This window comes from Zalophus californianus, chromosome 1 (genome assembly GCF_009762305.2).
Source record: "Zalophus californianus isolate mZalCal1 chromosome 1, mZalCal1.pri.v2, whole genome shotgun sequence".
Lineage (NCBI taxonomy): Eukaryota > Metazoa > Chordata > Mammalia > Carnivora > Otariidae > Zalophus > Zalophus californianus.
In genome coordinates this window covers 50,959,070-50,982,364 of record NC_045595.1, presented here as the reverse complement: position 1 = coordinate 50,982,364, position 23,295 = coordinate 50,959,070, and the positions used below count along the sequence as shown (strand labels likewise).

General features: G+C 43.7%; 2 protein-coding genes across 2 annotated transcripts in view; one reads left to right on the top strand and one right to left on the bottom strand.

Moving 5' to 3' along the window:
- Window positions 1–23,295, top strand: part of SRGAP3 (SLIT-ROBO Rho GTPase activating protein 3) — a 240,152-nt gene that overhangs the window by 3,939 nt on the left and 212,918 nt on the right.
- On the bottom strand, window positions 21,997–22,399 carry LOC113917058 (low molecular weight phosphotyrosine protein phosphatase-like). The gene has a single exon (XM_035728116.1). The coding sequence runs from the start codon at window positions 22,397–22,399 to the stop codon at window positions 22,037–22,039; it is 363 nt and encodes a 120-aa protein (XP_035584009.1). The 3' UTR covers window positions 21,997–22,036.

Sequence of the window (23,295 nt, the reverse complement as noted above, 5' to 3'; positions counted from 1 at the left end):
CAGTGTAGAGATTACTTAAAAAAGTTTAAAAAAGTTTTGTGACTCTTGATCTTGGGGTTATGAGTTCAAGCCCCACACTGGGTGTGAAGATTACTTAAAAATAAGATCTTAAAAAGAAAGATGTTTTGTCAAATGGACCTTCAAAAGATCATACTATCAAAAACCTTCTTCAAGAGTGGTAGCAAGTTCTAGATGAAGGTCTCTGGATGTGGTCAGAGAAAGAAAACAGCTATCACCTCCTTTATGCTACATGTAATGCTTCTACTAATATAGCCCAAAGGTTGAATTAGCCCTTTCACTGCCCGCCTCCTCATTGTACCATATCTTTTATATCTGCTGTATTTTTCCAATCCACTAGGCTAGGAGTTTTGTCAGAGAAAAGAAAATGAAATGAATTTAATAGGACTTGTTTTTGGTGACCCTGTGCTGGCTCCAGATGGACTCTGCTTGCTGTCTGAGGTGCTTACAAGTGTCCCTTTATGAATCTGTTCAAGAACTTTCCTTGAGAGTGACATCACATTTCTCTAGCCTGGAAATGGCAAGCTATAACTTCTTTCCCCTTTTGAAAATCAGAATAACATTTGCCCATCTCCAGAGTTTTGGCATCTATCCTGTTTTTCACAATTCCCTCAAAGATCACTGATAGTGTTTGGTAATCTTATTTGCCAGAGTTCCTAGTATCCTGGCTCTAATTCATATTGCTGTCAGACATGATGATCTATTCTGCTTTTATTCAGAGTTCCCATTTCCATTTCATCCTAATAGAAAATTGAAATAGAAACACAGTGATTGACTTTAGTGTTTTGTTTTTTTATTATGCATCCGTAGTCATTTTAGGCCATCTTCTTAAGAGCAAAAGTCTAGAATTTGGGGGAAGAAGAGCAGATTTTTGAAGACGATCACAGAGAAGAAGTATTTCTTTACTCATTCATTTATATATGCATTCAATAAACATTGATTATCTACTTTGTTCTTAGTGTTGTGCTGGGGGTTGTGAGAGATGCAGAGTATATGATATATTCTTGGTTTTCTAAGATTTTTCTTGAAATATGGTGATAAAATCAGTGAAGGAAATTTAAAAAACTCAGAACACAAAAACTTCTAGCTGAACACCAGAATGAGTTTAGTTTGAAAGAGATTATGCCATTGCATGAGTGGACGAGCTCCTTAGGAACCCTCACTACTCTCAACAGGCTCCAAGGAGGAAAGGACGCTGGGTTGGGGAGACACCGGGGAGTAAGTAGGGACTGTGGCTGATTAGTGAGCTCACCTAGAGGAGTCAGCTGCTGCTTGGCTCCAGTCTTCACTGCCAGGCAGGGTATGAGCCCAGAGTGGTCAGTTCTTTCAGTGTTTCAAGGGCATCTTTATTTTAAAAGAAAATGTCCTGATTTTTATTTTTAATTTCTAAATTTTTAAAAATTTTAAATTAAAAACATTAAAACATTGGGTTGTCTTTTTTATTTTTGAGCTGTAAGAGTTCTTTTTTAAATTAAAGGATAGGGGCACCTGGGTGGCCCAGTCAGTTAAGCTTCTGATGCTTGATTTCGGCTCAGGTCATGATCTCAGGGTCGTGAGATCAAGCCCTGCGTGGGGCTTTGTGCTCAGCGTGGAGTCTGCTTCAGATTCTCTCTCCCCCTCTCCCTGCTCCTGTGTGTGCTCTCTCTCTCTCAATAAATAAATAAAATCTTAAAAAAAACAAATTGGAAGATAGTTGACATACAATGTTACATTAGTTTCAGGTGTACAACGTAGTGATCCCACAACTCTGTATGTTAGGCTATGCTAAGCTCACAAGTGTGGCTCCCACCTGTCACCATACAACACTATTACAATACCACTGACTATATTCCCTAGGCTGTGCCTTTCATCACCGTGACTTATTCACTCCATAACTGGAAGCCTGTACCTCCCACTTCCCTTCACCCATTTTACCCATCCCCCCACTCCCTCCCTCTGACAACCATCAGTTTGTTCTCTGTACTTATGGGTCTGTTTCTGCTTTTTGTTTATTCATTTGTTTTGTTTTTTAGATTCCACACATATGTTAGGTCACATGGTATTTGTTTTTCTCTGTCTGACTTACTTCACTTGGCATAATACCCTCTAAGTCTATCCATGTTGTTACAAATGGCAAGACCTCATTCTTTTTGATGGTTGAGTAATATTCCATTATATATATATATATATATATATATATATATATATATATATATATATATGCCACATCTTTCTCCATTCATCTATCCATCCATGGACACTTAGGTTGCTTCCATATCTTAGCTATTGTAAATACTGCTGCAGTAAACATAGGAGTGCATGTATCTTTTCAGATTTTTTTTTTTGTTTTGTTTGGGTAAACACCCAGCAGTGGAATTACTGGATCATAGGGTATTTCTATTTTAATTTTTTGAGGAACCAACATACTGTGTTCCACAGTGGCTGCATCAATTTACATTCCCAACAACAATGCACAAGGGTTCCTTTTTTTGCACTCTAAGAGTTGTTTATTCTGGTTACAAGTCCCTTAGCAGATTTTTATTTGCAAGTACTTTTCCCCATTCTGTGGGTTGTACTTTCCCTTTTTTGATGGTGCCCTTTGAAGTACAAAAGTATTTAATTTTTATGAAGTTTAGATTATCTATTTATTCTCATGCTTTTATGTCATATCTAGGACTCTTTTGCCAAATCCAAGGCCATGATGAAAAGCTTCTGATTTTTAAATAGCTCAGATTTTTAAGAAACACTGTGCTGCCTGAACAAACCCATCAGTAGGACATCTTCAGCCCATAGCCCACCACTTTGCAACTTCTGGCCTACCAGCTGAAGTCCATAAAAGGTCTTGGTGATGGAGCCTCAGCCAGTTTTCCTGTTTTATCTTCCGTTGTTTTCTCTATAATAAGCCTGTGCTTTCACAACCACATGAAACCAGTCCTTGTCTCTGAGTCCTCCATGCCCCTTCCCACCTCCAGATCTTTCCACATTTGTGCCTTTGTTCCGTTTAAAATGTCCCCCTCTTCTCACACTTTCTTTGTCTGGCCAACTCCTGACCATCCTTCAGTGCCTGCCCAAATGATACCTTCCCCCGTGATGTCTTCCTAATAACTCTCCTAGGCAGAATCAGTGCTTGCCTCACATCTGCCCCCCACATTCTGAGCCTTATTATCCTTTATTACAATCTTGTGATTAGTCCTTTGGCCATGAACTCTTGAGGCCAGAAATGCTCATGGTCATTTTGTTTCCCCAATGTGGTTGGCACAAGGTAGGTTGAGAGAGTGGCTGGTAAGTTACTAATAAAAAGTTTTACTCTTACAACTTTTAGCTAACATAGTTATTCTCTTTGACATGTGTCTTCGTCTGCCATAACAAAATACCATGAACGGGGTGGTTTAAACAATAGACATTTATTTCTCACAGTTCCGGAGGCTGGAAGTCCAAGATCAAGGTACTAACACATTTGGTTCCTGGTGTTGTAGATGGCTGTCCTTTCTCTGTATGCTCACATGGCCTTTGCTCAGTGTGTGGAGAGAGACAGAGAGCTATCTTCTTCTTCTTCATATAAGGGCACCAATCCCATTATGAGGGCCCCACCCTCATGACCTTCAACTAAAACTAAATTAGATAACCTAATTATCTCCCCAAAGCCTCATCCACCTCCAAATACGATCACACTGGGGGTTAGGTCTTCAACGTATGAATCTGGAGGGGGAGACACACTCAACCTATGACAGCACCCATATTTTCTGTTCCATTGAAAGTAGGGGTTTTACTGAGAAAGGAAATATTCTCCATAGTTTGCTGAAGTTCCTTGTTTGTCCCTGATAGTGGAGATTTGGTGAAGGCTGATGTGTCAAAAGCCAAGGTGATGTTTGATGAGGTGATATTTGCCATGATCATGGTGGAGTGTGCATTCCAGGCTCTTTCCAGTTTGGGGTCTGTATTGGCTGTTTTTGGAGTTTTCACCACCGGAGTTTTTTAGAGACAACCTTTCCTTTCTAGAAACCTCTCTTATTCATTCATTCCTTCACTTACTCACTCATTCATCAGTGATGGTTACAAGCTATGCTTCAGGTTATATAACTTTATTTAGCGGTGGGAGATCATTAATTTTTATTTAGCTCTAGGTTTCAGTCATATATAGCAGTATCTCATTTTGTGTTCTCAGTAATTCTCTGAGGTAGTCATTATTATTCTCATTTTATAGGTTAAAAGCTCTAAGGTTCAGAGAAATAAAGTTACATCAGATCGCATGGCAAACAGGGGCAGAGCTAGAGTTTAAACGGAGCCTTCCTGACTTCTAGTTGTAAAGGGAGGCAAGAAGCATGCCAAGGCAATGTGGCTCTGAAACCTAGGGGTTCCTTTATTGGAGGGCCAGTCTGGGATGGGTCTTAATCTTTGACTTCCTACTCTTCCTAAAACTTCAGCTCCCCTTCTAATCTGACTTTTCCTAGTGCTCACTGGATGCCACCTAGCTGTGTCAGATACCTTCACCCTGCCCCCCCATGGAGTCACCTTTGGCAAAGTGCCCACAGGAGATACTCCTGTAGACTTGACTGAGGCTGCCATATCTGCCTCTGTCAACCTGGAAATATAGAACCAGAAACCTGAGTGGTCTTCTAGTCCAGTTCTCCCACTTCTCCCCGCCTAGATGTGGAAACTGATGTTCAGAGAAGGGTTCTGGCTTGCAGACACTTATAGACCATAGTTGCAGGAGGGGGAAAGCTCTCTCTGCTAGGCCCATTGCTGTAGGCTCGTGCCTGGCCTCTAGTTGGTGATCCATAAATGTATGGAGTTGAATGCCTCTGGTGAGTGGTGCAAGCCCAGGTGGTGGTGATTGCCTGGGAGGAGGAGCTGAGTGGTACCTTGGAGAACAGGACGAGGCAAGGATGTAATAGGGTAAGGATGGGAGGGCGGGGAGGTTAGGCTGGGTCAGAAATTGGGTCCTTTCCGGGAAGGGATGGGGGTTGACTTCTTCAAGATGCTGAGTTTCAGAACCTCTGGCCTAATACAGGACCCAGCAAGTGGTGTCCTGGGCTTGATTTCACTTGTAAATGATTCATTCCTGATGGCTTGTTGGTGTTTATAAAATATCTTGGCTGGCCAGGAGTGGGATTTTGGCTCTTTTCTCTTCATTTGTTTAATCATTAGGCCAATTTATGTTTGGAGTAGTGTTCCCTGAGGTGTATTCCATGAAACTGGATGTAAAGAGGCTTTAGCTGGAAAAAACAGTTCTGTGGTCAAATGAGTCTTGGAAGTTCTAACATAAACTGAGTTAAATAGGTTTGTTTCCCACAGGACTTCTGGGAACCTTAAATGTGTTAAGTATGAAGTGCCAAAAAGGGGCCATGGACTTTTCTCAAACTTGTTCAATCTCGTAAACATTTTTCATGGAATATCTCACACGACTCTATTCCTGAGGGGCGCTTGGGTGGCTCAGTCAGTTAAGTGTCTGCCTTTGGCTCAGGGATTGGAGCCCTGTGTCTGGGCTCCCTACTCAGTGGGGAGTCTGCTTTTCCCTCTCCCCCTGCGCTCCCCACCCCATGCTCTTTCTCTCAAGTAAATAAATAAAATATTAAACAACAACAACAAACTATTCCTGACTGTATTCCCGAGATTACATTTTGGAAAGTATCAGACTACACAATTTGTGGATTATCCGATTCTTTCTCTTTTTTGCCTTTTGCCCAGTTCCCTAATTTTTATACTTTTCTCAGAGGGCAGTTTGAAGAGGAGAAGAGGTAAAACAAATGCGTATCCAGCCCGGCTAAGTGATATTGATGTGGTGTTTTGAGGTCACTTAGAAAATGTGGGTTTTGACATCTCCAATTACAGAGCACTCAACCATTGATTTAAATGGTAATTTGGCGACAGCTTGCCCCTGATCAATATGCGTGGCGTGTGCCCGTCTATGTGTGACAGTAGGGGATGCCCTCAACTGCAGGCTGCGTTCAAGGTGCCTTGAGTGGACCCCAGCACTGCCCCTGGGATTGTACAGTCGCTGCCAGGTGACAGTGGTGCTGAGGAACGCATGGAAGCCCACAGCCCGTGCACCTCAGAGTGAACAGAGATCAGCCACAAATCCAGGTGTATGAGAAATGTGTTTTTCTTTATGTTTCTGTAGCTTGGTTTCCATTTCTCATCTCTCTTTTGCTGGGGGTGGCAGAAATAAATATAAGTCAATTTGGGGTCTCTCCTGTTTCCTTCCATGCTGTGCCCCAAGGTCCAGGAGACGAAGGTAGTGCCAAGGGACATCTGTTGTGCTTTATCAACAATCTATTTTGGCAAATGAAATAGCCTCCTTCTCTTCGGGCCTTCGGTGGTCTGTCCATGCCAGTGATCCATCCTTCTTTGTTCCCAATCTCGAGACTCCTTCCTGTGTCCCTCTCTTCAGTCCTTCCATGCTGTTTGCAAGCACCAGGAATCATCCTGGTGCTCACGTACCATGCTGGCTTGTGAAGAACTCTGGACATTTGTCTCAGGCCTGTCTTGCCATGCCCTGCCCTTGCTTCTCCAGTGCCTCCCTAGAGCTCTCTGGCTGGGGAAGCAGCCCAGCTCCTCTCTGTTCTCAGATTCTAGAAATCTATATGGGGGTTCCCTTGTCACCCTCTTTCCCTGGGCTTGTTTGGGGTGAGGCAGGGGTACAGGCTGTTTTCCTATAGATCCATAAAATCTACATACACTTTACTGACTCCTGGAAATCTTTATCCATGTGTAGATTAGGGGTGGTATCCTGGCTCTTTGTCATCAGAAATTCCCTCAAAGCTGCTGTACATAATCCACATTCTTTCTGTTCTCCCTGAGGGCTAGGCTTTTGAAAGTCAAAAGCCAAGAATTGACTCTTTCTCTGTATTACCCCAGAGGCAACAAACATAGAAAGCCCTCCTTGCCTGAATCTAGTCCAGAAGCTCTTAAGGAAATATGGATGAAAAACCTTCAATATTTCAAGATATTAATTGTAGTGAATTCCACTTGTACCATCCTGACCCAGACCACTGTCACCTCTTGCTGGGGCCATGGCAACATCCTTCTAACTCAGGGTTTCTCAACCTCCGCTCTACTGACATTTGGAGTTGGATCAGTTTTTGGTGGGTTGTTAGAGCCCTGGCCTCTACCCGCTAGACTCCTGTAGCACCCCTCGCCCTCCCCGAGCTGTGACAACCAAAAATGTCTCCAGACATTGCCAAATGTTCCCTGAGGGGGCAAAAGAGGCCCTAGTTGAAAGCCACTGACCTAACTGGTCTCCCTGATTCTTCTCGTATTCTCATGGCCTGTTCTTTGCATAGCAGCCAGCAGGAATCATTACACAATTTAAATCTAACCATGTTACTCCCTGGGTCCAAACCGTCCAGTAGCATCTCATTGCATAACAGTCAAATCGAGGGGCGCCTCGGTGGCTCAGTCGGTTAAGTGTCTTGACTCTTGATTTCCATTTGGGTCATGATCTCAGGGTCCTGGGATCCGGCCCGGCGTTGGGCCCCTGCATTGGCCTCATGCTCAGCTTGGGATTCTCTCTCTCCCTCTCCCCTTGCCCCTCCCCCAACCTTTTTTAAAAAAAGATTTTATTTATTTAACATAGAGAGAGAGACACTGAGAGAGAGAGCTAGCACAAGCAGGGGGAGTGGGAGAGGAAGAAGCAGGCTCCCCCCTCAGCGAGGAGCCAAACACAGGGTCCCTGGGATCATGACCTGAGCCGAAGACCGATGCTTAGCTGACTGAGCCACCCAGGTGCCCCAACAAATACAATATAAAAAAAAAAAAGTTGAATCCAAACCCCTGGCTAGGCTTACAAAGCCATGTTCTGCCCACCTTGGCCTCCTTACCTCTCCACAATCCAAGCTTGTAACCCAGGCGTTTGCACATAGCTTTTCCCTCTCTCTAGAATCCTTTTCCCCTGGATTGTCACAAGGCTGACTCCTGCTTGGTATTCAGCTTTCAGCTCTCATGTCACTTCATGACTACCAACCTTAAATAGCCGTGAAGTAACGAGTGGATTAGCTGACTTGAATTCTCGGCAGAACACTTATGGCTATATGATATTTCCCCTTCTTTGTTTATTTCTTCTCTTTACCAGAATTGAAAGTGTCTAAGAATAAGACTTTTGTTTCCCTTGCCCATTTGTGTTTTGTTAGCACTTGGAACAGCCCTTGGTCTATAATAGGTGATCAAAATATTTGTTAAATGAATGAATGAATGTACATTTCCTTTTGATGGACTTGGTGCACAAGCGCGTATAGATGTTCTGCTTCAGGGTACATGGGGTTGTATTGGGAACTGCAGTTCAGAGGAACATAATGAAGCAGATCTAGGCTTTCCCCAAGCCCTGAAGGAAAGGTAATTCAGGAAGATGAAGAACCCAAAGAACCCACAATTGTATCTAGGCAGGGCTGTCCAACTCATTAGAGGGACCAGGTGGCCACTTGCAGGGATACTGCAGGGAATCCAATATTTTCTGTTAACTGTGTTCCTACTGTGTGTCTGATATGGGGACACAAAAATGGGTAAAATATAGCCCCCACCCCTGTCTTGATGGACTCATAGTTTTCTAGGAAAGAGAGTTACAAAAATAGATTAATTGATTATAATAAGTATCATAAATACTGGGATAGTGCTGGAACCACACACACTTTGGGAACTGAGAGTGAAAGTGACAGCTTTGCCGGGGAGAGCTGGAGAAGTTCTTACAGAAGAAAGGACTTTTGAGCAGGGTTTTGAAGGATGGATAGAAGCTCAGCTGGTGGCAAAGGCATGTCAGGAAGAGAGAATAGCATGTACAAAGGCATGGGGGTTATGGAAGAGCCTAGGGACTTGGGAAATGGTGAGAAATTTGGTATGGCTGAAGTCCAGAGTAGATGGAATGGAGTCGGAGTTGGAGATGAGACTAGAAAGGAAAAGAGCTTGAAGTTCCTTTCTAACCACTGGATCCCGTGAGTCTTTGACCTTGGAGATGGAGGATGAGGTTCTTATTTTTTTTATTACATTTTTTTTCTGATTATGGATATAATACATGCTTGTTATTTTAAAAGTTTCTAAAATACAGAAAAATATAAAAAAGGAAAAAAAAAAGAATCTAGAAGCCACTACCTGAGCCACCACTATAAATAGTCCATGTATTATTACCTTTCAGACTTTATATCTCTATCTACAAATCTGCTTTATTCATATATATATATATGATAAAAAAATGGGACCATAGATCTTTAATGAAAAGTTATAAAAATAAAGCTGATGGGCAGAGTGTCATAGGCCTAGAGCTTAAAATGGATAGAATGTGGCCTAAAAATGCACAGACTTTGTCAAGTAAGAACACTAATCTATAAGCATGACCTTCCACGTGTTTTGATGGTCCTTTAGAACAGGGGATTGGTTTGTTGGAAACCATCCTACTGTGGTGGTTGGCTTCTGTTGCCACTTCTGTCCCACTGGATTTGTGTAAAATTGAGGGGAACTGAGTTGACTTATCAAGAACCGCCTTCCACATCTGTCCTAGCCACTCACAGCTGAAAATTTCCCCCTTTCCGGTCCTCTCACTTCCTGTTGGTACCCAAGCAGCGATTCCTGCCTTTGGCAGGAAGTATTAAAAGGAGAGTGTTGTCTAGGACAAAGAATTTAGCCTCAGCCGTGGGTTGCCCTTCCCTGCTGGTACCTTTCCTTTGGTCCACCTTTCCCTGTTGTTCTCTGCCAGCATCTCTGGTCACCCGTAGTACTTTTGGGATTCCTGATTGCTGGTCTGCTTCCAACAGTGACAACCTGCTTTCCTCTTGCTTCTGATGGTTGGTGGGGGTATTTTGGAATATAGTTTATTTTAGATTAGTATGTTTCCCAACTCTTTGTCAGACAGAAAGGCCTGGATTCCTGTAGGTAGGTAGAGCTCTCACTCAGAGATTGGAGCACAGTGGGAGGGGACAGCTCTGTAGGGGCACCTTCCATAGCTTAGGGTGCTTTAAAAGCAACAAGAGAAAGAGAGACAGAGGGAGATGACATGAGAGGACCCTTACCAATGAAACACCTGAGCCACCTTCAGGGACACGAGAGGGTGGATGTTGCTTCTTTGATTTTGTTTGTATTAAAGAATGCAAATTGGCTGAGCAACATGGCTGCTCTCCAGCTGTCATCTTGGTAGGGCATTTACAAGAAGGGTTGGCTATTACGTTACTTTTTACTTTATCAGTGGCCTCTCCAGACAGTATTTTGGCTCTCCCAAAGATATATCTTCTTGAGGAAACTGAGGCAGAACAACAGTTACCTCCTGGCTTCTGACACCTGGTAACTGATAACTCCTTGACCTCCTACCCTGGCCATTTGGGCTCCTGATCTTTTGCCTGGTTGTGGTCTTTGGAGTTTACTTGTCCCTTGATCCTTAGCTAATACAGGGCTTTAGTCTTGGCCTGACCCTCCTGCTTAGGCCCCACCCTGACTATCTCTGCCTTGCCGGATCTCGTACTTGGCATAATAGTACCATGAAAACTCTGTGCCAAAAACAGCAGAGGCCCCACTGCTCTTTGCCAGAAACATGCAATTGTTGTGCTATCAGGAATAGTGGGGAAGAAATGTTGAGAATGTGGTGGGCCAGTTCACTCTGATTTAGCTTAACAAATATTTATTGAGTTCCTACTATGTTCTCTGCCCTCATAAACTTTAAAATTCTGTGGGGAAGGTGGATTTTTAACTTGTAATGACAAAAATGTTGAGTGTTATGAGGGGGTGGTACAGAGTTGTTGGGGGAACCTACAACAAATAGATGTAAGTAGTTGAAAACGTAGGTGATTTCTGATATTGATCTATAAAGCTGAACCATATTGGCCAAGCTTATCTCCCAACCATCATTTCCTGAGCTATTTAGGATATAGACAGAACCATCTTTCTGATTAGAGAAGAGTCAGAAGCCATCAAAATATTGAAGGAGTCAGGAAGTGGTACTTCTAAGAGAAACATACAACTCCTGGTATAAAAGACAAAAATGGTTCCAGAAAAGGAACTTTGCAGTAGTTATACTCAAGATGGTAAATACAATTGTGGGATAAGTGCTATTAAGGGGAAATTAAAGCCAGGGATCAACTGAAAGCGGCTGAAATCCATCCTGGTTGAACAAGTTATGCTAAAGTCACAGGAGGGAGTTGAGTGGAGAATATGGACTGTGGAAGGAGGCGGGGGATGAGGCTCTGGATGGAATCGCACGCACCTGGGTCTGAATTTTGCCTTATGGCTTATCAGCTGAATGACCTTTGATAAGTCTTTTCTTATCCAAAAAAGAGAAGAAAAATAGGGATAATATCTCACCAATTTCCTTATTTGGAAAATGGGGATAATAATACCTCACTTGAGTGCGTGTGTGTGTGTGTGTATGTGAGAGAGAGAGAGAGAGAGAGAGAGAGAGAGAATTAGTTGAAGTAACACACATCAGAATTTCCAGCACACTTCTTGGTACATAGGAACCAAGAAAAATGAAAATGTTAGCTAAACCAGTTAAGAGGGTCACCAGCATTCGGAGCCCTGGACCGTGAACCTAAACCTACAGTTGAAGCACTTAGTAAGTGCAACCGGTTGGAAAGGAGAGGAAAATGGGGCATCTAAGAAACCATGAGTACAGGCGCAATTGCCTGCATGGGCAGCTGGGAAAGGAAGTCCTGGCCATGATGCTTTCTTTGACTACTGCAGCGTTTTTCCCAGTGTGGCTCCTGGGCCACCTGCATCAGAATCATGAGGGAGGAATTGATAACAAACTCAGATTCTAGGGGCTTATCCCAGACCTATTGAATCAGAATCTCTGGGGGGCTGGGGCCTGGGAACCTACATTTTTTAAGTGCCCCAGGTTTTATGAACTTGAAAAATTTCTGGGCCTGAACTGTAATAAACTCATCAATTTGACTGTCTTTGTATCTTTTTTCTTGAAGGCAAAGGAACATTTAGTAATTATGTAGATTACATGAATGAGAAAAAAAAACCCCAAGTCCCCAGTGTGTATGTGTATCCTGTGCGTGCATGCGTGCGTGTGTGTGTAATACAACCCTGTTTTTTTTTTTAATAAAGAGTGTGTGTCTTTATGTTTTAGGTGTGTATAAGAGTCTGATAGTTCTTACTGATTTGTAATGCTGTTTACTCTTGGGGAGTAGGAAAAGAATGTAGGTCAGGGATGAGGGCAGGATGCTGGTGACAGGGAATGGTGGAAAGGAGACCTTTTTTCCTTATATTCTTCCATTTTGATTGATTTCTAAAATAACGAGCATGATTACTTTTCTAACTAAAAAGCCCGCAAAGTTGACAATAAGTAAGGAATTTATTGACAAAATTTCCTGCTGTGGGGGATGCTCACACATCAGCTGAACCGTAAAACGAAAGTAGAAAAGAAAAGAAGACAGACAGACACCTGCAACAGATATATAAGTAATGCTTAACTTCTTGTGGTATTCATTATATATTGTAAGAGTGATGGCTGAAATGAAATATACTACTTTACTGGATGATTCCCCAGTGGAAGTAGAAGGTGTTTTTCCCTGTTCTGTCAAAATTCTAAGAGATGGGGATGGGGTGGAGTAGTCAAGCCCAACAATTTAATTTATTGGGTTCATATTGGGAGCCGTTGAATCTGGGGTTTAGAGTTGTAAGACCTGATTTTCCATCTCTGATCTGTCTTTTGAGCAAGGCACATCTCTATTTTGCATCCTTCCTTCCTCATCTGTGAAATGAGGGCGTTATCTACCTTAAAGGCTAGTTGCTGTGAGGATGAAATGAGGTGGTGTGTGAGAAAGTAAACTCTAGAGTGCTGCAGAGATGTTAATTATTTCTATTTTTGCCTAGCTCCTCCCTTGGACATGCTGCTATTACCGTGGGGTTGTTTATGTGTCTGTCTCTCTGTGAGCTCATTGAGTGCAGGGACCTTGTTTTATTCATTCCCAAATTCTTGTGCTTAGTGCCTGCCACACAGGAGGCATGCAAAGCAAGTTCTGGAATAGCTATCAAGGTTAGCAAAATACATGCACAGTTAGGTTTAGGCTTATGAAAATATTAAGATGCTCTTCCAGGAAACACTGCCTTCCACTTCTATTTAAAAGAATTAAAAAAATAAATTCACCCAAGTCCACAACAGAAACGATATTGCTAGGAGAAAGAAAAGAACTTCATTAAGGAAAATTTAATTGCCCAGTTTTCTAAAGAGACAGAGCCACATCCCTCCATCCTCATTAGTGTCAAATGCAGGATGGCTGGTTCCAAGGAGGGCAAGATGAATGAAAAGCGATTGTGAAAAGGCAAATCCTGATACTCCTGAAGAAAAGTCTCCCAAGAAACAGGAATGCCCCCTGGATCACCAGTTTCCTTTATTATTGGTCAGAGCCCGGGAATAAGCCTTCTCTGGGCAACTCAGACAAAGGCCTTCTTTGGCCTCTACCCCAGAACTTGGCCAGTAAACCACAAAGTCCCTTATTTCCCCTGGAAGTGGGAAAACTTCCAGTTGCTTGACAAAACTGGAAGGATTATCTGAGGCTCAGCTTGGGGGCTCCAGTACCTCTAAGACCTGGGTAATTATCATCTGAATGGGCAGGGGGAAGACTGGAGCCAAGTCTAGAAAAAGAACCCTGGGGTAGACCTGCAGTTAGGAAAGAGGGGACCCATCTCAGCTTTGGTCCTCTGGACCCTTTTCCTATACAGTCACGAATCTGCGATTTCTTCTCTCTTCTCCTATACCAGTTCAGCCTGAGGGCACCATTTGATGGGTTCATAATTGTCCAAACTGGTGCAAATGATTGCATGGACCATTGTCAGCCTAGGTGAAGTCTCCAGTGGTCTGTCAAAAGGCTCTATCCTGTTCAGTGTTTTAATCGAGTATTTGGATGAAGATGTGAGTGTGCCCATCCACTTTGAGAATGGTAGCAAACCAAGGACAGCAGGCTTAGTAATCAGGAACATGGTTATTGCTATCGAACTGCCTGAGGTTTGCAGCCCAGCTCTGCTGCTTTCTAACTGTGTGACTTTGGACAAGTCTTTTCATCTCTCCAAGCCTCAATTTCCTCATCTGTAAAGTGGAGATAATAATCCTATCTCAAAAACTAATCTAGAGGATTAAGGGAGATAAAACATGTAAAGCCCTCTGCACAGTGCTTTGCACTCAGTAAGAACTCAGTCAGTGTTAGCTGTTGTTATTAATACTCGCAGCTGTTAAGAGTCATACTCCAGGCTCTGGAGTTCAGTAGATTGGGCTCAGATTCTAGCTCTGCCGCTTATTAGTTGTGGGCAAAATTGTTTAACCTTTCTGAGGCTCAGCTGTCCGGACTTCGGCAGACAAGGAACAGTAATACCCAGCTTGGGCATTTCTATAACACATTTACTCCAGAACAGACACATAGTAGATGCTCCATAAACAGTGGGTTATCATTAGGAGAAATAGCACCTCTTGCCGTGGACAGAACCAGGAAGCGGAGAGATCTTAATAGAACAGAATAGAATAGAAAAATGTGAAGTTTAATAGTATCTTTAAGAGCAGACCACCAACTCTTCAAGAGAAGCTCAACTTTTTTTTTGCCTATTGAGCCCTGAGAGGAGTTTCTCCTATGAATTGATAGAAATGTGAATAGGGGTGAGAACAAATTGGCATTTGGATAGGATACTAGACCTTGGGCCCTGATCCCATTCTGTCCCTTGGCCAGGTAGCTCTTGGCCCCTCCCCAAGAGGCTCCAGAGGGAATATATGATAGAAGCCACTGACTGGGCAATGAACACCGATCCTGAAGCTGCCACTCAGTACCCCAGTGCTGAGCTGTTCTCCCCTGGAGAACTCCTTTAGCTGAGGTGGGTTAGGCATTCTGGCCTCCCTTCTAAGCCTATACTTGAACTTGACTCTGTTGCTCCAGAGTAATCAAAACAGGCTGAAGCTCAAAACTCTGACCCCTTCCCTTGAGGGACCAGCCTAGACAATTGGTCTGACTTCTCTCTGAGATGCTACTTAGACCTAACCTGCCACAAGGGGGAAGAGTCAGAAGTCTGGACCCACCCAGACTTGACCTTTGAACTCCTTGGAAGTATAACCTCTGGCAATTTTGGTCCATGAAGGTATTCCTAAAACCTGGCCAATCCATAATGTTACCTTTCCTTTAGGTGGGTGGATTTCCATGCCCTTAATCTTGACCCTGACTTAGGAGTGCATAGAGTTGGCCTTGAGCTCCCTGAAGGTCAGAATTCCCTCCTTGTTGACCTTTCTTCTACTGTCCCCAAGAGCTTAACAGCCAAGCCTCTGATTAACTCAGTGTGTGGCTCTCTTCCCCTGCAGAAGAAATCAATGGAGAATCCGTGACATCACTCTGCATCCTCAGTTCTGCTCCATAGTGTGCCTGCTATGCAGCCAGGAGCTGGATAGTTTACCCCCCAAGGATTTAAGAATGCCTCTTTGATGTCCCTCTCCTTTTCCAGATGTGTAAAAGCAGCCAAAGACTAAATTGAAAAATTCAATGTAGTTTTTCTAACCAACACTGATCACCAGGCAGGAGGTAGTCTGCAGGCCAGTGATGTATTTTGTTGAGATGCACAGCAGAGTTGGGCAACTTCATATACAAATCTGTATTTTTCACTTTTTGAAAGTGAAAATTGATCTGGCTGTACTGGGCCCCCATTCCCACATGCTAACAAGTCAGCCAGAGCTGAGTAGCAGCCCCCATTTTTAAATGAGGCGTGCATCCTTGAGTCCGTGCTGGTTCCTGGGCAGGAGCTCTTGGGTCCCCAGGCACTCTTATCTCCCCGCTGCTGTTTCACTTACCTAAGCTTCCCGGTTTCTGTAGGCATTCAGGATTGCCACTTCTGGATAAGTCCAAGATATTCTATCTTCTATCTCAAATTATGCTCATCAGATGGGGTTGTACAAGGAGAAGTGAAGGACAGCATAACAAATAATTCAATATGTGATATAAAAATGCCTTCAACTTGCCACCATCTTTCAGGTTCATAATTTATTAATGTCATTATTTAAGAGTCTCCTTCTTCACTTCTCCTCAAGGATGAGTTTGACATTGGAGTCAAGGACAAGACATTCTTCCCTGACAAGTGCTACTGTGTTTGCCCCGACCCACCTTGAGAGGAGCTGTAGGGAAGGTAGGGGCAAGGACCCTTCAGCTGCTGGAGGCCATTAAAGATCCCGTGATGTGATGGATGGTATCCTTAGTTACCTCAGGTGTAGTCACTACAACACATTTTTTTCTTAAAAAATGATTATTTATTTGAGAGAGAGAGAGCGTGCGTGCCTGGGCAAGCCAGCTGGGGGGAGGGGCAGAGGGACACAAAGAGAGGGAATCTCCAGCAGACTCCCCACTGAGCACAGGGTTGACGTGGGCTTGATCTCACAACCCTGAGATCATGACCTGAGCCCAAATCAAGAGTTGGATGCTCAACCAACTGAGCCACCCAGGTGCCCCTATGACACATTTTTAATAGTTAAAAATCCCTCAAGGTAAGTTGATAGTTTTAACAAAGCACAGTCCACTTAAAGCAATTCTGCTCAAACACCATGGTCTCAGAATTCCCCATTAGACTCTGAAATCAGACAGAGCTGGGACTGAATTCCAGATTCATTACTAATCGTCTCACCTCTCTACCTTGCAGTTTCTGTCTCCTTAAAATGGGCACCTCATTGGATTCTCGTGAAGATTAAATGAGATAATCCACACTTGGTATCTAGTCCAGTGTCTAGAACATGGGAAACACTCAGTAGTGTTCTCTATTATTCTTACTCAGGTTTGGAGGGCTTGATTTGCTCCAAGAGTGAAATTTAGAACATCTACAGCAGAACCGGCAGCTTGGAGGCAAACTTAGACCCACAAGTGTGTTTTGTTTGGCCTTTGGAACATTTATAGAAGCAAATTAGTTTCCAACATTTAAAAATCAAGGGGCGGGGTACCTGGGTGGTTCAGTTGATTGAGCGACTGCCTTCGGCTCAGGTCATGATCCCAGGGTCCTGGGATCCGGCCCCGCATCGGGCTCCCTGCTCGGCCAGAAGCCTGCTTCTCTCTCTCCCACTCCCCCTGCTTGTGTTCCCTCTCATGCTCTCTCTCTCTGTCAATTAAATAAATAAATAAAATCTTTAAAAAAAAAGTAAAAATCAAGGGGCGCCTGGCTGGCTCAGTCAGTAGAGCAGGCAACTCTTGATCTCAGGGTCGTGAGTTCAAGCCCCATGTTTGGTGTAGAGCTTACTTTAAAAAACAGTAAAATAAAAATCAAGAAAAAACGTTTTAAAAAGTCAGGAGAGGTCACATAAAAAAACCCAGATTTCTGACATTTCTTGTGATATGGGCAGAACTAAGCATACTGGGCCCTCATTCTCAGATAGAAGCAAAAATTGGCTGTCCCCTTCAAATGGGGTATGGGCTCCACTCGCTTGAGGGCCCACCTGACCCATTTCACTCATTTTTATTGCCTGTTTGACTCCTAGGGGCATTTCAGTTTTTTGATCTAAAGGAATGGACCAATCTCCATTCCTCCTTCCTCATTATGGAGGATTCAGTCAATTCCCCATAAATATTATTTCCATCAGCCAGGCTTTGGAGGAGGCAGACACCAGGTTGTATTTACTGGCAAATGCCCCAATGCCATCTCCGTTATCGATTAAGTGCAGAGCTATCAGCTTCAACAATCCATGGGGCAGAGGTAGGGTCAAGGTCCTCTTAAAAGAATCTGGGAAACGAACAAAGATTTGTACCTGTGAACAGATGCCCACCTCATTGCAAGATGTAGGTGGGCTGAAATTTAATAAGGAAGAAAGTGTAAAGTCTTGCCGTTATGTCTAAAAACCCAGCTGGCCAAGTACAGACTTGGGAGAGATGTGCTTATCAGTAGTGCTTGTAAAAAAGACTTAAGGTTCTCGCTGACAATAAGTTTGGTGTGAGTCACGGGGAGGCAGCTGCCAAAAACCTAATCTGATTCTGGCCCGGGTTTATAAGAAGTCTAGTGTCTGGAAGACCTTTCTAACAATTAGCACTGTCTTGAAGGGACAGGCAGGCAGTCTCCAGAAGCCTTGATCTCCCTAGTATAGGAGGTGTTCGAGGTTGGGGTGATATGCCCCAGGAAAAGATGGTCAGAGTGGGGATTTAGGCATCAGAGGGAGATTTGTTCAAGGTGACACATAAGGCGTCTGCCAACCTTGTGATTCTGCTTTCTGCAGCCCACTGGAAGAAGATAACTTCCATAATAAAAGTAAAAACTCTTGCTTCCTGATAGAGGAGAGCAGACATGCTGAAGAAGCTGAGTGGATGCAGCCATTTTGATCTGAGTCTGTCAAAATGGAAATGTGAACTTCCGGTTCTTACATCATTAATTTGGACACAGATGCCACGGGGCCTTCTTCATCCCTGAACCTTCTCTCACCTGCAACCCCATCCCTGACCCCCGGCATCATTTCTCAGAGATGGAGGGGGTGGCTGAGAGAGGGAAGGATCTGTTTTGCACATTACTGGTAATTTGTTTAAGCTGCACTTTTATGCAGAGCTTGCAAACTGATGGTGTACAGGCCAACTCCAGTCCTCAGATGTGTTTGATTTGGCCTGCACTGTGTCTTTGAAAAATGCGATTTGGATGCCAGCATGTAAAAATGAGGAGATTTTACATAAAATCTGGATTTCCATCACCTTTTTAAAAAAAGTCAGAAGGTCTGGCAGCCTGGGTCTGCATTCCCACTTGGCAGCACCAGCTGGAGCTGAGCACCCGTAGCTCTCCTTTGAGAGGACTTGAGCTCCCTTGGCTGCTGTTGTCTCCCTAACCTCCCCTGCTTTACTAGTTCACCTGATGTACCTGATCCCCTAGGTACTGGAGTTACCGCCCGCTGGTATAGTGGTGGTGGCGGCTTTTTTTTTTTTTTTTTTAAACAGAAATATCATTGAACTTTATTTTCATTATATAAAAGTCACTGGTTACTTTTCTGCAACCTTGGAGAGAATTATCATGTTTGGGATGGGTCTGACTTAAAGTATAACCTTTGTGGCATACCTGGAATGCACTTTCTAGGAGGTGTGTCTGGGGGTACCTCAAAGAGAAACAGGCATCTTCAGAGCAGCTGGAACCAAGGTGAAATTTGTACTGTATCTCAGGAAAGACTTGCTTATAGGTGTTAAGACAGTGTGGACCAAGAATGCAAACAGTACCAACATGAGCATCAAATTGAAATTTTTCTCCCAGAGCCAAGTCTATACAGTGTGTTGTTTCATGATAAGAAGAGATTTATTTATTTATTTAAGCCTGACTAATACATTAGATAATGGCTTATTTTCAAGACCATATCAAAATGACCCGCACTGTCGGAGACATCTTTAGGATGCAGTTGTGTGGACTCTGCTCATTCATCTTCCTGACAGTGGGGCCGGCAGCTGGGGCCCCACAGGGGAGGGTTGGGGGTGCGGTGGGGGGAGCAGAGATGCCTTTATAGCTGCTCCCAATATGCACATGTGGCTCATATAATACCACAAGCCCCCAGTTCTTGCATCTCAGCAAACATCCCCAGCTGTACTTTTGAACTGCTCCAAGGCTTCTGATGGTTTTTCTTACATTGACCCAAATCCTCATGTAACTTCTCCACTGTGGGCCTGTTCTGGAGCCGTGCAGAACAATGGCTGCTTCTTCCACAGCACAGCTCTGCAGAGATTTGCAGACAGCAGTCTCCTCTGTTTTGGGAGCCTGCTGACGATCCTTGAGGAGAAGGGGCACGTGGGGTACAGAGAGACCAAGGGGATTTAAGAGAGACATTATTGCCTTCAGGTGGGTCTGGAGCTGGGCGGTTTCTGCTTGGGAAGCCCTGAGTCTCACACAAAGCATCAGCCTCTCCACAGGCTCCTCATGCCAGCCTCTGAACCTTTCTATCAGCTATGGGTCCTGGGGGAGACCAAGAACTGAATCTTTTTATGAAGCTTTGGTATCTGGTGGTAGAAATTGTAAGAACTTTACCAGAAGCAGGGAACCATCAAGTGCAGTTGGCTCAATGTGTGATGGCTGCTACCAGTCAAGGGGAGTGAGGCCTACTTATAGGCCTATTGATTGGCTTCCTCACTCCAAGATAGAATTTGCTAGACCCTCATGCTGCTTGAGCCTGTGTCTCTGCTCCTAGGTTCTCAGACTGAAATTGTCCAACCCACGACTTTGAAACCCTTAGGGACACCCTCCAGTCTCACTTCTTTGCAGAGTGGGCCTGTCCCTACTTGGGACCTCAGGCTCACGGCTTAGGAAATGCCCTGTTGGTCTGAGTTACCTCTAGTGTGGACAAAGGGTCTCATCCGCCTCTCCATGGTGTAGCATCTGGTGGCCATCTTGTGTTTTTCCTGTAGTTACTTCAGTGACTCCCTTCCCTGAGTCATCTTTTGAGTGTTATTTCTCTTTTACCTTTCCTCAGTCTCTCTCTCTCTCTCTCTTTTTAAAGACCTGCCCTTGCTTAGGGCCTTTCTTCCAGAGATGGAAGTGGTACATGTGAATTGTGGGAATTCCAGGAAGGTATTATCTCTTGGGAGTGGCAAGGACTCCCTACGATGACATGGCATCTCTGGAAGATGCTGGAGTCTGTGTGGTGGGGTGAGGGAAAAGATGGGCAGGCACCCCCTGAACTGCCTGGAGAGGGTAAGGGCTGCAGGTGGGTGGACGGCGTCTCCGTAGTGCCGTCTTCCTTCCCACTTTCTTCCCAGTGTTCCCTTGCCCACACTCCCCATTTCTTGTTTTGGGAAAGGAAATGATGACATCCATTTGTAAATGGCATGACATCTCAGCATCATGTCATTGCTGCTTCCTAGTCCAGGGTGCTGGCCATTCCTTACCTGACCTGCTTGGCCTTTCCTCGTGCTTTCATGGCTCTGAGTCAGCAATAGAGAAGTTTGTATCTCTAGGAGTTGTTCTATTAGCTGGGTTTGGGTGATAGTGGGGGACCCATCCCAGTTGGTGCTGTAGGCGTTATGTGCCAGGGCTAAGGGCACAGAGCATGTATGTGTAGAGTGTGAGGAGGGGTCTATGGGGGAGGGAAGGTGGTCAGATGTTCCTTCTAGAGGAGCATCTGTCCCCTTTGGAGCCCCATGGCTTGTGAAATGGCTGTACGTGAGGGAACAGTCTATCTGGAGCCCATGTTACTCCTGTGTAGTATGGAGAGCTAATCAAAACCTCCAGAGGAGAACTGCCTGTCTTCCATCCAGAATCAAGACTAATTGATGTTCTTTAATGGAAACAAATCGAATCTCTCAGCAACCCTTCCCATTAACCTCACAATCATGTACTTTTCTACCAAGGCACGGGCGCGTTTTTCAGAATCAGCAGGTTCTTGGAAGCAGCTGACTCTTAGAGACCATTTTTGTTTGTCCTCAGAGTGGCTGGTGGGAAATGGAGAGAAAATGCCTTTAAGTTACGGGGCTGGAGGTATAATTATCCTTTGCCTGTGGTTTGCACAGCCTACTCACATCCTTGTTGCATGTGATCTTCCTGACAGCCTTGTGATGCTGATGGTTGTCAGGGTTATTATTATCTCTATTTTATTTATTTTTTAATTTATATGAGTACTTTCTTTATTCTCAAATTGATAAAAGCATTTAACATATACTTTACAGTATAAACAAAGTAAGTGTTATGCACTTTGCTTATAGAGGGACTTAAGGTATTTCAAGCATTCTATAATTCAGTTTTTACAAAAAGTAAATTTCCAAATAAACCTTTGGTTAGTAGAAGTGATTATGTACTGTCAAATCCATTTTCCAAAGTTGTTCAAGGAAAAAAAAAGGCTTCATCCACTAACACAGATATTTCTTGTACAATCACACCTTTTTACTATTTAGTAAGTGGGGAAAATATTACAGTAATTGCTTTTAATTCCCAAGTCTGGATCAGCTTTTTTCCCTCTCATTTATACGTGGCTGGAATACCATGACTTTTTTTTCTTTTGGTCTGGATGAAACATTTTTATTTATTTGTCTGTCAGATACAATAACTGATTTCCAGCTACAATTATTTAAGGTAAGGAACCGAGGGTCAACTGAAGAAACAGTTGCGGCCTCACAGCAGAGCCTGTGGGGCCCAGCCAGGGGCTGTGGGGAGAACGGGTGTGGCATTAGCGGGCCTTCTCCAGGAAGGCTCTGCAGCACCTCACACACTGCTGGTAGACAGTCTCAAAGTCGGACTCATTCCCATAATAGGGGTCTTCAATAATGAGTTGATTTTGTGGATCATAGCTCCCAAGTAGTTCAATTTTAGCTTTGCAGTTTTTAATTTGATTACTTTTTCTATTCAAGTCTCTCAGATTGCTTTCATCCATACACAGTATATAATCAAATGTGGCAAAGTCTTCCTTGGTAACATGATATGAAAGCTTTTGATCAGTTAGAAGTTTTCTGAAAACTGCTTCTGCAATGGGTGACCGACAGATGTTACCCAGACACACGAAGAGCACAGACTTCGGCACCTGCTCAGCCATCTTCCTGTGTGCACACCCAGGAGCCCACTCACCATGACTTTTGAAAAGCATAAATTAGGTGGAATATTATATCTGTTTTATAGATGAGGAACCCCTCTAGACTTTGAACACTACTCCCTCAAGATGTTTGCTATAGAAAGGGCTCTGTTCAAGTAAGTGTAGGAAGCATTCTAGTGTGCTCCCTTCTTAGAGATTCGTAGTGTACTTCCATATAGTAAAGGCTCTGATAAGTCCTGTAGAAAAGAAATTATTTAACCCATGGTTTTTTGAACTCATTAATCCAGGTACTATTTTTTCTTTAGGATACACCTATTGGCATCTTCCAGATGTACAAATGTTTTCTGTAAAAAGCCAGATAGTAAACACTTCAGCCTTCGTGGGCCATATGGTTTCTGTTGCAACTACTCAACTTTGCTGTTTAATGCAAGAGCAACCGTTGATAGGGGCATAGGCATGGCTGGCTCCAGTAAAACTTTATTTACATAAATAGGCTGTGGGCCGGATTTGACTCATGTAGTTTATAGTTTGCTGACCCCTGTTCTAGAACGAGCATCCTGCAGTACCTTTTTTGGGAGATGCTGTTTGAAGTGTCCAGGAGGTCCTAGAAAGGGACTGACTCATCTTCCAGAATGGCTGGTATGACTGGCAATGTCTTGCTGAATGTGATTCAGAGATTGAATGCCTATGACTGCTAAGTACCATCACAGAGATGTCACCTAGGCTACTGACTAAAGTTTTAATTTATTTTTCATTGTTCTCTGCTCCTTTGGAGTGAAAGACCTGGGAAGGAGGCAAAATGCACTGAGTGCATGCTGTTTGCAATTGAAGTAATGTGCAGGTAGGTACATATGGGTGTTTGTGTGCAGGTTAATCTGAGTGTGACCATAGTATCTGTG

Coding starts and splice junctions, on each gene's coding strand:
- LOC113917058 (XM_035728116.1), bottom strand. CDS start 22,399: ATGGCTGAGCAGGTGCCGAAGTCTGTGCTCTTCGTGTGTCTGGGTAAC.